The sequence below is a fragment of the Primulina tabacum genome, chromosome 15 (assembly GCF_025594145.1).
Source record: "Primulina tabacum isolate GXHZ01 chromosome 15, ASM2559414v2, whole genome shotgun sequence".
Classification (NCBI taxonomy): Eukaryota; Viridiplantae; Streptophyta; class Magnoliopsida; order Lamiales; family Gesneriaceae; genus Primulina; species Primulina tabacum.
In genome coordinates this window covers 30,944,579-30,958,646 of record NC_134564.1, presented here as the reverse complement: position 1 = coordinate 30,958,646, position 14,068 = coordinate 30,944,579, and the positions used below count along the sequence as shown (strand labels likewise).

At 37.4% G+C, this 14,068-nt stretch overlaps 2 protein-coding genes across 5 annotated transcripts; one reads left to right on the top strand and one right to left on the bottom strand.

Annotated features, from left to right (window-relative positions):
- Nucleotides 1-3,945, top strand: LOC142527410 (common plant regulatory factor 1-like). Of its 4 annotated transcripts, XM_075632199.1 has the most exons (13): nucleotides 1-201; nucleotides 268-359; nucleotides 1,205-1,335; nucleotides 1,418-1,462; nucleotides 1,567-1,659; nucleotides 1,758-1,838; nucleotides 2,019-2,179; nucleotides 2,456-2,510; nucleotides 2,596-2,644; nucleotides 2,723-2,919; nucleotides 3,033-3,110; nucleotides 3,188-3,313; nucleotides 3,390-3,945. In XM_075632199.1, exons 3-13 carry the CDS (start codon nucleotides 1,276-1,278, stop codon nucleotides 3,603-3,605), a joined length of 1,161 nt encoding a protein of 386 aa, XP_075488314.1. In that variant the 5' UTR covers nucleotides 1-201; nucleotides 268-359; nucleotides 1,205-1,275; the 3' UTR covers nucleotides 3,606-3,945. The 4 variants fall into 4 exon arrangements, with proteins under 4 accessions (XP_075488314.1, XP_075488312.1, XP_075488313.1 ...); XM_075632197.1 differs by lacking the exon at nucleotides 268-359 and having other exon boundaries at nucleotides 1,185-1,335; XM_075632198.1 differs by lacking the exon at nucleotides 268-359 and having other exon boundaries at nucleotides 1,180-1,335.
- Nucleotides 3,946-12,083: 8,138 nt separating this feature from the next.
- On the bottom strand, nucleotides 12,084-13,112 carry LOC142526077 (uncharacterized). The gene has a single exon (XM_075630348.1). The coding sequence runs from the start codon at nucleotides 13,110-13,112 to the stop codon at nucleotides 12,084-12,086; it is 1,029 nt and encodes a 342-aa protein (XP_075486463.1).
- Between the last annotated feature and the right edge of the window lie 956 nt (nucleotides 13,113-14,068).

The following is a 14,068-nucleotide window of genomic DNA, read 5'->3' as shown; positions in this document are numbered from 1 at the left end:
ATATATAAAGTTGACACGTGTTGGATGACGTGGTCATGTGGCTTGGCGCGCCCTTTTTTTCCGGTTTCCTTCAGCGTCTCTTCTTCTTCTCTCCCCAAACGTGTTAATTCACAACACTCCGACTTAGAGAGAGAAAATGTGCAGCCCGGTTTAGCTGCCGCAGAATCCATGATTTGGCCGTCCAGCTGTTTGGTAATCGAGGTAAGTGAACTTCCGAGTATATTTTTTATTTGATGTGTATGAATTGTTCTGTTTTTTTGTTTTCAGACGAAGATTGTTCGCAGATCAGTTATTTTATTGGTCGTGCTATCTGATTACTGCGAGTTTCGTTAAATTAGGGGAGTAGGAGAAGTTTAAATGTATGAAATCTAACTTTTTTCCTTGAAATTAGCCATTTGTAAGTGGTTAGATACATCTTTATTGAGTTTTGATGAGAAACGTGAATGATTTAGCTTCGCCTTTCGGGGTGTTGAATATCTTGTTTGGTTTTGAAGATTTCAGGGTGGTAAATCTTTTTGCAGTTTTTTAGATGATGGCCGTTTATTTGTCAACTTGGGTACAGCGTGTGGGGGGCTTGGGTGGGGATGAGAAAGGACAAGGAAGCCCCTGTGGAGTCTTTTCGTCTTTACTACATTTGGTGGCTGCATTTTCACCAATTAATTCACTTAATTATCAATATTCAATCATTTGTACTTTTTTTCGTACGGATCTGGAGTTGCAACATGATAAAACTTCTTCTGTAGTCGTTTTCTTTTTTAATTGGAATTGTTCACCTCAATTCCTTCAATTTTTTTTAAAGAAAATGGTTAAGAAATTTCAGCGATTACGACAGAGACCAGATGTAGCTTATTTTGATTAATTGCAATTCTTTAGAAACCAATTTTCTTACCTTTGCTTGGTCTTCAGATTTGATACTATCAAGCTTATGATGTATATCTGAATTTAATTTTGCTGTTGGTAAAGATTTATTGCGGTATTAATTTTAATTTTAATAATTATAATTCAAGATCTGAGAGAAATCATCTAACATTTTAGCTTTCCGGGCATTATTTTAAGGATGTAGGCATTCATGATCAAGGCATGTTAATCTTGTGTTGAGTTGCTTTCTCTTTGCACTAGATTTACACTACTTTGTAATGCTCGGGCCTCGGGGACTTAAAATTTAAGGTATTGTTGAAGTGAAGAAACATTTATTACCATTCAGGCTTTTCAAAGGCGTTCCTCCCTCGCTGTTTGATACTTTGATTTAGTCCGCGGTCTCTTTTGGCACGCACCATGGGAAACAGTGAAGAAGAGAAGCCTTGCAAGACTGAAGCATTATCATCACCTGCTGTGGTGCGTATATCTATTGCTGGGAACTGAACGTATTGATTCGGAGATTATTGCTTAGTACTTTTTCAATGTCTTGCTTTTGCAGGACCAGAATAGCATTCATGTCTATCCTGATTGGGCAGCAATGCAGGTGATCGGCTTGAAAAGCTCTTACCGTAAATTGACATTAATTGTAAAATTCTTGTGACCATGTTTGAGAATTTACCGATGTTAACTAGTGGAGTTAATCGTCAGGGTTATTATGGCCCTCGACTTGCTGTACCGCCATATCATAACTCCGTTGCTGCCTCTCATGCTCCTCCACCTTATATGTGGGGACCACCACAGGTATTTGCACTGTCTTAGGGGTGTTGAGGTGTCTCCGAGTTTTGAAGGACTGGTAGAGTGAGAAGAATGAAATGTTGATTAAATCTTTTTATTTTCAGTCGATGATACCTCCTTATGGGGCTCCGTATGCTGCATTTTATGCTCATGGAGGCGTTTACGCACATCCTGGAGTCCATATTGTAAGTTTCATATACATTGGACTAAAAATATTGGCTTTTGATGTCTCAAAAAAAAAAAAAAAAGTATTGGCTTCTTGAGATCAGTGGCGCATCCAACTTATCTGTGACGACCAAACAAGATAGTAAAATAAAATTTGTATCTAAGAACTATAATTTTTGCTTATACAATATGGTTTGCAGGCTGGTACTACTTTGAGCGTGGAGACCCCAGTCAAATCACCTGGAAATTCTGATGGGGGATTTGTGAAGAAGTTGAAAGAATTTGATGGACTTGCAATGTCGATAGGCAATGGAAATGGCGACAGTGCTGATGATGCAGCTGACAATGAAGTCACACAAAGGTTTAAGGAACTATCAATGAATATGAATTCCCCTTCTGAGTTTCTAAATCAGCAGTGTAGATTTTTTCGTGGAGAACGCCACCCGGCCAGTGGTGGACCTAGACGAAATGTGAATTTCTATAAACATCACATGCAAAATTTCATTGTTTTTTCCATGGGGGTTGATCTCTCTCCTTGCCTCCCTATAGGATCTGGCCCTGATTTTGGTTTTTATCCTTATGGTGTTGCTTAGCTTTTATGTAAACTAAAACACCAAATATTATTTGCTATGAACAGTGAGGATACTGGGGGCAGTGATGGAAGTAACGTAAGTAATGGAGTTACAGCTGCGGTGAGGATTCCTTTCTCTGTTCTTTACTTATTTTTGTGGTCTGAAAGGATTTTACTATAATAAGAATTCACTCGTAATTTACTAGATTGGTCAGAGTGGCAAGAAAAGAAGTCGAACAGGATCTCCTAACAGCGGTAAGTTTGTGCTACATGTATAAAATCATAAAACATATTGTATGTTGGTCTGCATTAATTTCTTTAACTCTGTTGCAGCTGGAAATGGCAAGGGTAAAAGATTGGGTCAGGATTCTGTGAAGGTGGTTAATATGATTCCTCTCGCTAATATATCTGCAAAAACATCAGAGAAAATGAGTACTGCATTGGTGCTAAAAGATCCGTCAGATTTCGATGTGAAGTTGAGTCCAACCAGTGTTCCACAGACTTTGAAGCCAAGTGAAGTCTGGTCGCAGGTATGTTTTGAGCGTATCTCGGTCTATCATCATTATTCCATTCTTTTCACCTCACACGGTACTTCAATTTTTGTCAAGATATATATGACTAGCAAGTTTAAATTTTATTACAGAATGAGCGAGAGCTGAAACGGGAGAGGAGGAAACAATCCAACAGAGAATCTGCTAGAAGATCAAGACTAAGAAAACAGGTCAACTTCCACGTTGGTAAATTAGTAATTAGTAATTCACATTTTCAGGTTTTTGCTTTAACATCTTATTTGTCCAGGCTGAGCACGAGGAACTAACAATTAAAGTTCAAGCACTGACTTCTGAGAATATGACCATCAAATCTGAGATCAATAAACTAATCAACAACTCTGAGAAACTGAAGATTGAAAACGCTACGTTAATGGTAATTGTATTACTCTTTTAATTCTGTTCCTTTCACATTTCTATTCCTAGCTGATCGGTTGATTTTAAATTCACAGGAAAAACTAAAAGATGCTCAACTAGGGCAGACAGATGATGCAACACTACACAAGATTGATGATTTTAGCCCAAAACCGGATGGCACAGTGAACCTACTTGCTAGAGTTAACAATAATTCTGACGACGGTGAGGCGTATGAAAATAGTAGTCCCAGAGCTAAGCTTCATGAGCTTCTTGATAAAAGCCCCAGGACTGACGCTGTAGCCGCAATCTGACTGCCGAGAGAGTCGCTGCGATCATCTGGCATAATTTCAAGTCCAAAATTGCTTTTTTTAACCATAGTATTGAAACACAATAGTATTACTGTAATAGCTCAAAAATCTAATTTATTGACCATTAATCTCAGCAAAGACGGAGAGCATTTTAAAGTTCAGATTTGCTGGGTTCTACAGATTATTCGATGTATATTGGAGGGAGAATGACTTAACTTGGGAGTGTTTAGCCGCAGATGTATTAATATGGTGTCTAATTTGTATGTTTTTGTGTGTGAGCTCTGAAAACAAACGGACTTTATTCCTATAGCTTGGATTTATTTGTTCTCTCCTTTTCTTTTCAGTGTAGCTTTGCGACTTATCTTTGTATCTTTCTTTTGATAAATGAAAGGTAGGAAGAAGGGAATGGCGTAATCATTTGACGAGCAAGTCACTGCCGTGCATGGAGCTGTGTCAAAATTTCAAGATTTTACTTATTTTCTTACAACGAAAGAGTGCAAATAGTTAAATGCCAATTTTCTGGGAAATATATGAACATCACCGACCCAAAATCTTATATGTCATGTGAAACATGAGGAACGAAATGAAAAATACTTTTCATGCAATAAAAATATATCACTGATTACTCCAGTCAGCAATTATGATTCTTCAAAATATAAAACTAGTAATAATGAAATTTTAACCCAAAAATCAAATATATGTCAAACATGGTAAATGTCGAACTCCATTATTTTGTGATTATTTGTATCTTTATTTTCTCACTTTTTATTGATTGATTCTATATACGAAATAAAACGTTTGGCTCTGTCTCTGCATCAAATTAAAATATTACTAAACACTACATAAGGGCAATTATTAAAGCCAAAACATTACCACAATTGTTTAACGTAATGAAAATATATTCATGTTTATTACACAATCAAAATGAGATTCGTTATGAGATGCAAAATGAAAGCTAAACATGAATACAACAACAATCAAGAATCTCCTTTAGGAAAACACTAAACAACAGTCATAAAAACTATTAATAATTTTTTATTTGTATAATCAAATTAATCAATTAATTATTTCTTCCTTTGGAGACGTAGTATTGAAAAGAAATTTGTCTCAGATGGTCGTTAAGTTACGTTTACGTATTTTACACATGCTCATCTTTTTTTCCCTCGTAATAATAATATACAAATCTGCTTATCGAAAAGTATTATTTATAAAAACGTCGAAAAATCATTTGGATTCTGTTCTACGAGTTAAAGACGCGGGAACTTTGAAATTCTTTCTTGGCATTGAAGGTGGCTCGATCCAAGCAAGAATGTACCTAAACCAAAGGATATAACGTTACATTTGCTGTCAGAGTCTGGAGTATATAAGGAGCAAAGCCCTGTGACACTCCAATCGGGGACGGAGCCAGAAATGGGGGGCAAAAACAAATGTTAGAGAAGGAAAGTGAAAAAAAATATAATTATTGTAATGAAATTAAAAAATTAAGGGGATAAGTCGAAGAGGAGAGGCAGCATGCAGACATATTTACAAAAGCTTTGGGGCAGTCTCAAAATAGATATTTATTGAGCAAGCTTGGTGTGATATAATATATATACACCAAGCTTTAGAGGAGTGTAAAGAAGTCACAGTTTTAATTTTATAAAAGCGTGTTTCTTACTTTGTAGCGGTTAGCATGGTAAAATTTGTGTAGATATTGAAGAAATGAATTAATTTTCCCATCTCTGTTTCATGCTAAGTTTTAACAGTCTCCATACAAAAAAATTCCAATAAAATAAAAATAACGTATCATCGACATTTAATCAGATTTAGAATCAAAACAAAATCAGAAGAATTCACATCATATGCAAGCGGGCTTCAAGAATCAATAAAGAAAACTTGGACATAAGAGTACAAATAAAGACTGAGGTAGATCTTACAGACAACTTGAATACTATAGTAGCAGCAGTCGAAGAAATAATCACCCATAAATTAAGGGAGTCCTTGCGATAATTTATGTTTTAAAGAAGTTACTAAATTTATATATTATGAAAAAACATTGTTTGAAAACAAAAATGAAAAAATCGAAAAAATATTAGTGAGTATATATTGAGATAAATAAGTTATTTTAATTACTTATTTTTATCAGAATGATGATTGAAGAAGCAGAATGATGATTCATCAGCTTATGATGAATAAGTTATTTTAATTACTTATTTTTATCAGAATGATGATTGTAGAAGCAGAATGAAAATTCATCAGCTTATGAGTTTCAATTAAATTCTACAGAATCTGAGTTTAAGATGTACATAAAATAATTTTTTTTTAAAATTAAACGCCAAAAATCACTTTTTATACTGATTACAAACTGTTCTCGATATTTTTTGTGAAGTCTATCGCTTCCCCTTATTTGTTATACATGTTGATTGTGGTATTCAAATTTGAGAAGAGAAGCAAGAAGAAAACAAAAGAAATGACTTTGTAGAGGCAAGTGTTGAACACTTTCTCCTTAAGAAAAATTTGCCCCTCACAATGTGCTTAAGGTTTGTCGCAATCTTCTCCTAAGATACAACTACAACTCTTGAATAATGAGCACTCAAATATTCAAGTTCTATCACAAAGAAATGAATGGAACTCTATCTTGAAAAAGAAGAAAGAAGACAATATGCAAAATGATGTTATGTTGTATATGTATTTTTGATTTTCAATAAATCAAACATTTAATGTTTTTCATGTGAAAAGACATGATCATTCATTCATAGGGATGTCCCTTGGCCATTGTAACCGACCACAATCATCAAACAATGCCAATGGAATGAAAAAATATCAGAAAAACTCGAAGAGACACGAAAAAACGCGAAGGGGCGCATTCAGGCGCCCGCGCCCGCGCGCTACCGAGCGCTCTCGGCAGGATCGCGCGCGCAGAATCGCGCGCGCAGAATCGCGCGCGGCTGCGCGTAGATCCGTGCGCAGTCGCGCGCCGGGCACTGTTCATCACTGTTCATCGAACAATTTTTTTTTTCGTTTCCGTCCCTCACATGTTTCGACTACTCGTTTGAAGTTCTTTCAACATTCGAAGAACTCGTTTCGAGTTTAATTTAGAACTACCGAACTTAATATTCGTTCATTAAGCTTCGTTTTTCATTTCGAATTTTTCCAATCAAACACATTGATTAATTTGCTTAATTTTCATTCATTAAGCATAAAAAATATTTAACAATCCTCTACATGAATGAAATTAATGCATGAATGCTCGTGATGCATAAGAGAGAGTATATACGAAAAATTATCACATCAGGAGAGGTGGCTTTTGGCTTTGAACCTTCCTTAGTGGAATACAATCGGATTTACTAGGCCACGAAGTGAACTTGTGTCTTTAACTTCTTGGCGGTTCATGTAAACCCAGACAACTATACCCACATGATAACCTTTCTTCCATTTCCATTTTGTTTTATCGGCTGTGTCCGTTTTGGCCATGGAACACATCTTGGTTTCATACGTGTTTCATCGAGGCGGCCCGTCCTCACACGTACATAGGTGATCTCCTTGTAAAAAGGTATCATACTTACCCCGCTTTTGCAAGCTACGGAATCATTAAAAGTACAATACTTAACCTCACTACCTTTGTAGGCAACTTCACTCATCGTCTTAGGAATGAGGAGTGATTCCTCAAGTTCTCATAACTTTGTTGTCCCATTGAACCAAGATCTTGGGATCTCCAATCAACAAGGTTGGGTTGCCACTATGAAAACTTTATTTGGTAGGTTTTAAACCCATTCCTCTTGACAGACAGTACATTTGATCTCTATTTAATGCTTTTGTAAGCGGATCCGCTAAGTTATCCTTTGATTTAATATAATCAACAGATATAACTCCATTAGAGATCAACTGTCGCACAGTATTATGTCTTCGACGAATGTGTCGAGACTTACCATTGTACATACTGTTTTGTGCCCTTGCAATTGCCGACTGACTGTCGCAATGTATCAAGATTGCTGGCACTGGACTTGTCCAACATGGAATGTCCTCTAAAAAATTGCGAAACCATTCAGCTTCTTCTGCATCTTTATCTAACGCTATGAACTCCGATTCCATAGTAGATCTAGCAATGCAAGTTTGTTTCGATGACCTCCAAGAGACTGCTCCTCCACCAATGCTAAATACATAGCCGCTGGTGGATTTGGAGTCATTGGTATCAGAAATCCAATTTGCATCACAGTATCCTTCAAGTACTGCAGGATACCTTGTGTAATTTAGTCCATATTCTGAGGTGTGCTTTAAATATCTAAGCACCCTTGTCAACGCCTTCCAGTGTGCATCACTAGGGATTACTTGTAAACCGACTTAACTTGTTAACCGCACGAGCGATGTCAGGTCTAGTACAATTAGTGATGTACATAAGGCTTCCAATAATTTTGAAGTATTCCAGTTGAGAAAATGGTTCTCCACGATTCTTCGCCAAATGGACATTCACGTCTAAAGGCATTTTTACTGGGGTAGAGTCATAAGCGTTAAACTTCTTTAACACTGTTTCTACATAATGAGACTGAGATAGGACTATAGCTTCTGGAGTTCTAAAGATTTTAATCCCTAAAATTACATCAGCAATATCCATATCTTTCATATCAAAATGTTTTGTCAACATTTTCTTTGTACCCTCAACTCTTGGCTATTCCCCATTATTAGCATGTCATCCACATATAGACATACTATCACATAAGATTCTCGAGTGCCTTTAATGTAAACACATTTGTCACACTCATTAATCTTAAATCCATTTGACAATACTACCTTGTCAAATTTTTCGTGCAACTGCTTGGGCGCTTGTTTAAGTCCATATAATGACTTAATTAAACGACAGACCTTTCTTTCTTGTCATTTAACAATGAAGCCTTCAGTTTGCTCCATATATATTTCTTCTTCAAGTTCACCATTTAAGAATGCCGTTTTAACATCCATTTGATGTATCTCAAGGTTATGCAAATCTGCAATAGCAATGAGTACACGAATGAATGTTATTCTTGAAACTGGTGAATACGTGTCGAAGAATTCATTTCCTTCTCTTTGTCTATAGCCTTTGGCCACAAGCCTGGCTTTGTATTTTTCAATACTTCCATCAACTCTCATTTTCTTTTTCAATATCCATTTGCATCCCAATGGCTTGGTACCTGGTGGAAGATCCACTAGTTCCCAAGTATGATTTCGCAAAATGAAATCCATTTCAGAGTTGTTGGCTTCTTTCCAATAGGGAGCTTCAGGGCTAGCCAAAGAATCTTGTATGTTCTTTGGTTCATTCTCCAACATAAAAGTATGGAAGTCTGGACCAAAGGACTTTGAGATTCTAGACCTTTTGCTTCTTCTTGGCTCTTGCTCTTTTGAAGAGCCTTCCAATGTCATAGCATTTTCATTTAGAGTTGGATCATGTGTAGGTACTTGACCTTCATGCTCCATCTCAAGTTTTCGCTTGCTAGAACCATTTTCTTTCCTCTCTTTACAAGGAAATATATTTTCAAAAAATACTGCATTTCTTGACTCAATTGTCATGCCCGTATTCATTTCTGCATTTTCAGATTTGTGCACTATAAACCTATAGGCACTACTATTATGTGCATATCCGATGAATATGCAGTCGACCGTCTTTGGTCCAATTCGCTCTTGTTTAGGCTTTGGTATTTCAACCTTAGCTAGACACCCCCACACTTTGAGGTACTTGTAGAAAGGTTTGTGACCTTCCACAATTCGTAAGGTGACTTGTCATTTTTCTTGTGGGGTATCTTGTTCAGGATGTGATTAGCCGATAGTATTGCTTCCCCCCACAAGTTTTGGGGTAGTCCTGAACTTATTAACATAGCATTAATCATATCTTTCAGAGTTCGATTCTTTCTTTCGGCAATGCCATTCGATTGTGGTGAATAGGGAGCAGTCGTTTCATGAATTATACCCACAGATGTGCAGAATTCATCAAATGGTGCTCCGTATTCGTTCCCTCTATCGCTTCGAACCCTCTTTATTTGTTTGCCTAGTTGATTCTCAACTTCGGTCTTATAACATTTGAATGCTTCAAGAGCTTCATCTTTCGACCTCAAAAGATATGCGTAACTGTAAGGACCGTGTATCATATTATCGTAAATCCTATGTGATTATCGATAATTCATGAATTTGATATGTGATTATGCAATTGATGTATATTATGACAATGAAATTGAGAAAATGAATATTGAATATGAGTTGACGTTGTAAGAGCTTGAGTGGAGAAGCCGGACGTCAATATAGTACAAGAGTCAATATTTGTACAGAACATGTGGCGCCCGGGCGGTAGAAAGTGACCGCCCGAGCGCCAGGGTATATGACAATTGTGTTCGGGCAGAACACTTCGCGCCCGAGCGGTAGTTTGCGGCCGCTCGAGCGCGATGCAAGTGGGTTTGGGCAGAACATGCCGCGCCCGAGCGGTAATTTGTGACCGCCCGAGCGCGGTACAAAAATAACTCGGGGGCAAAACATCTCGCGCTCGGGCGCGAGAATTCTACCGCCCGAGCGCGAGAGGCGGTGGGATAAGAATAAATTCTTCTCTTTCTTTCCTCCGTCAGTTAACTTCAATAATTTCGAGGGAATTTGAGAGATTTCGATTTTTTTTCTTCCGAATCGACTTCGAAACACTGTCTAAACGCGAAACAAATTATATATCTGTGATCTTCGCGTCGAGGGCTTCTGATTGAGGTAATTTTCTTCTGATTCCAGCAGCTCTAAATATCAAAGTGCTGGAATAACATGTATTTGAAGTTGAATTTCCTGTATGTAGTAGAATAACCGACAATAAACTCATCTTCGAAGTCGAAATTGAATTATGATATGATTTGGATTTGATATGAATTTTTGAAGTTTCAGATGATATTTGAAACTCATATTAATGATGTTGGATTATGTTATTGATTGGAATGAGTATGTTATTGATGTAGATAAAGTATTATACCGATATCTTCAGGCTACATTAACTGGAAACGAAGAATTGAGGTATGTTGTGACCGGATAACATACGACATGTATCTGTATTATATGATATATGTTGGATTGATTTGACTGATTGGATTGAGAATATGTGTCTATATGCCTTATTTGTTGAGTTTATGTGGCATACATGACATTGAGATTTGAATATCGATGTATAAAATAAATGTTTTGTTAACACACATCGTTTGATGCATACATCGATACATGACTATTCACGTTGAGCTATGATCCTTGGATACCCTGATATGATTTGATTGGATTATGGGGTTTGTGAACACAATGCTATGTTTGGTATTACATGACCCTTAAAGCATAGACATTTGTGGCCCCGACGATTGATATAAGATTTGGGATTTGATGGCGCTTCGTCGACGCTATCATACGAATATCCCTTATTGAGGCCGGTGTGCCAGCTCGAGCATTGATTTGATAGCGATTCGTTTGATTCTGACATGTGCTCAGTGGATGGGCATTTGACCCGATACCTCCACGACATACATGCATTGCATACCATATATCATTGTTAAGATACTTGTGGTATATATGATGGTTGTTCCATACGGAGCTTTACTTACCCGCAAGGGGGCTGTTGTTGTCTTTGTGTGTGGACAATGGCAGGTACTCCAGGATATCAGGAGACCGGAGAGGGTACTTTTGGAGGGAGTCACAGTTGAGTTGATGATTTATGTTTTGTTCCCAGTATATATGTATATGTATTTATATACCGGGGCATGTCCCGAGGATATGAGTTGTTTGTATATGATTGGTTTTGATTACGTGTGGGCATGTTTATGATGTGAGATTAAATACTATTTTCAGTATTTAAATTATAGAAGAAATGTTTCGGGCTCATTATAAAGAAATTTTAAACTCGTTTTTCGCTGTAATTAGGGATTATAATAACGATTAGGAGTTAAGGGCCCCACAGTAACAGTACCTTGTATTATCATCAATGAATGTCACGTAGTATCTTTTCCCTCCTCTAATTTGTATAAACTTTAAATCACCAAGATCGGTGTGTATTAATTCTAGAAGAGTTGTACATCTTTCAATCGAGTGGTAAGGCGCTTTGGTCATTTTTGCTTCAATTCATATCTCGCATTTGTGTGTTGGATCGACGTTGTGTTTAGGCAATAATTCAAGTTTCATTAAACATTGCAAGTATTAAAATTTACGTGTCCTAAACGAACATGCCATAAATGAGAACACTCAAGCAAGTAAATAGAACTTTTGTCTTTATTACTTTCAACAACATTTTGGCGTATAGCCATTACATTCAACTTGAAAAGGTTCTCATCGATATATCCTTTTCCAATAAAATGACCATTCTTGGTCAATACAACCTTGTTAGACTCAAATACTAGTCTAAAATCGTGTTTGACCAACAGAGACCCCGACACGAGGTTCTTTCTTATGTCCGGTACATGAAGTGCATCAACAAGGGTTACTTCCAAACCCGATGTCATCTTCAGTACTACATTTCCGGTGCCCACCACCTCAGATGTAGGCGGAGTTCCCCGTGTATAGTTTTCTCCCGGTCGATGGAGTGTATGTGGAGAACATCCTTTTGTTGGAGTATATGTGTCGAGTTGCTCCAGTATCAACCCACCACTCATTGGGGTTTTCCACCAAATTGGCTTCCAAAATAACTGCAGATAAATCAAGTTCAGAAAAAGCAAAAGGTACCGACCTTTCTTGAACTACGTTGGCTTGAAGATTTCCCTTCTTTGGCTTCCTACAATCCTTAGCCATGTGATTCGGTTTTCCGCAGTTATAACAAGTGCCTTTGAACTTCTTCTTGTTTGGTGGTTGTTGGCCTTGTTGTGGTTGCTTCTCAAACTTCCTCTTCTTCCCCTTGAAACTTGATTCAACAATGTTCACCCTTGCTGCCATTTTAATTGCCTTGGCCTCGGTGCTCTTGTTATCCTCTTCTATCCTCAATCTCACAATGAGATCATCCAATCCCATCTCCTTCCTTTTATGCTTCAAATAGTTCTTGAAATCCTTCCACAACGGAGGGAGTTCTCGATCAACGCAGCAACTTGGAAAGATTCGCTTAGACTCATTCCTTCCGCATGAATCTCGTGCAAGATAAGTTGTAATTCTTGCACTTGACTCACGACTGATTTTGAATCCAGCCATCTTGTAGTCCAGAAATCTCCCAACAATGAACTTCTTCAAACCCGCATCCTCCGCCCTGTATTTCTTATCAAGCATATCCCAAAGTTCCTTGGCGGTCTTGACTTGACAATACACATTGTACAATGCATTGTCAAGTCCATTGAGGATGTAGTTCTTGCACAAGAAATCACTTTGGTTCCATGCATCCAAAGCGACCCTCATGTTGGTGTCTGTCTCGTTTTCAGCAACGGTGGGAGGATCCTCCTTCAAGAACCTTGACAAACTCAAGGTTGTGAGATAGAAAAGCATCTTTTGTTGCCATCTTTTGAAGTCCGCACCAGAAAACTTCTCCGGTTTCTCTCCTGGTGCAACGGTTGCATGTGTAGTTGTAGATGTTGATGCCATTGATATTCTTCTTGCAAATGATCAAAAATCCGAATTTTTCTTAAGATTGTTGATTGTGGTATTCAAATTTGAGAGGAGAAGCAAGAAGAAAACAAAAGAAATGACTTTGTAGAGGCAAGTGTTGAACACTTTCTCCTTAAGAAGAATTTGCCCCTCACAATGTGCTTAAGATTTGTGGCAATCTTCTCCCAAGATACAACTACAACTCTTGAATAATGAGCACTCAAATATTTAAGTTCTATCACAAGGAAATGAATGGAACTCTCTCTTGAAGAAGAAGGAAGAAGACAATATGCAAAGATGTTATGTTGTGTATGTTTTTTTGATTTTCAATAAATCAAACATTTAATGTTTTTCATGTGAAAAGACATGATCATTCATTTATAGGGATGTCCCTTGGCCATTGTAACCGACCACAAGTCATCAAACAATGCCAAGGAAATGAAAAAATATCAGAAAAACTCGAAGAGACACGAAAAAACGCGAAGGGGCGCGGGCGCGCGCTATCGAGCGCTCTCGGCAGCTCCTGGCGAGCGCTCTCGGCAGGAGCGCGCGCCTGCACGCATATCCGTGCGCAGCCGCGCGCCGGGCACTGTTCATCACTGTTCACCGAACAATTTTTTTTTTCGTTTCCGTCCCTTACATGTTTCGACTACTCGTTTGAAGTTCTATCAACATTCGAAGAACTCGTTTCGAGTTTAATTCAGAACCACCGAACTTAATATTCGTTCATTAAGCTTCGTTTTTCATTTCGAATTTTTCCAATCAAACACATTGATTAATTTGCTTAATTTTCATTCATTAAGCATCAAAAATATCTAACAATACATACATATTAGCTTCGGACTTTTATATAAGAAATAAAAAAAAATTGAAAGAAAGAAATAATTTATTTGAGAGTGCATATATAGGATTAGAGAGTTGATTAATTTTACAAATCAGAAAATAATAAAATT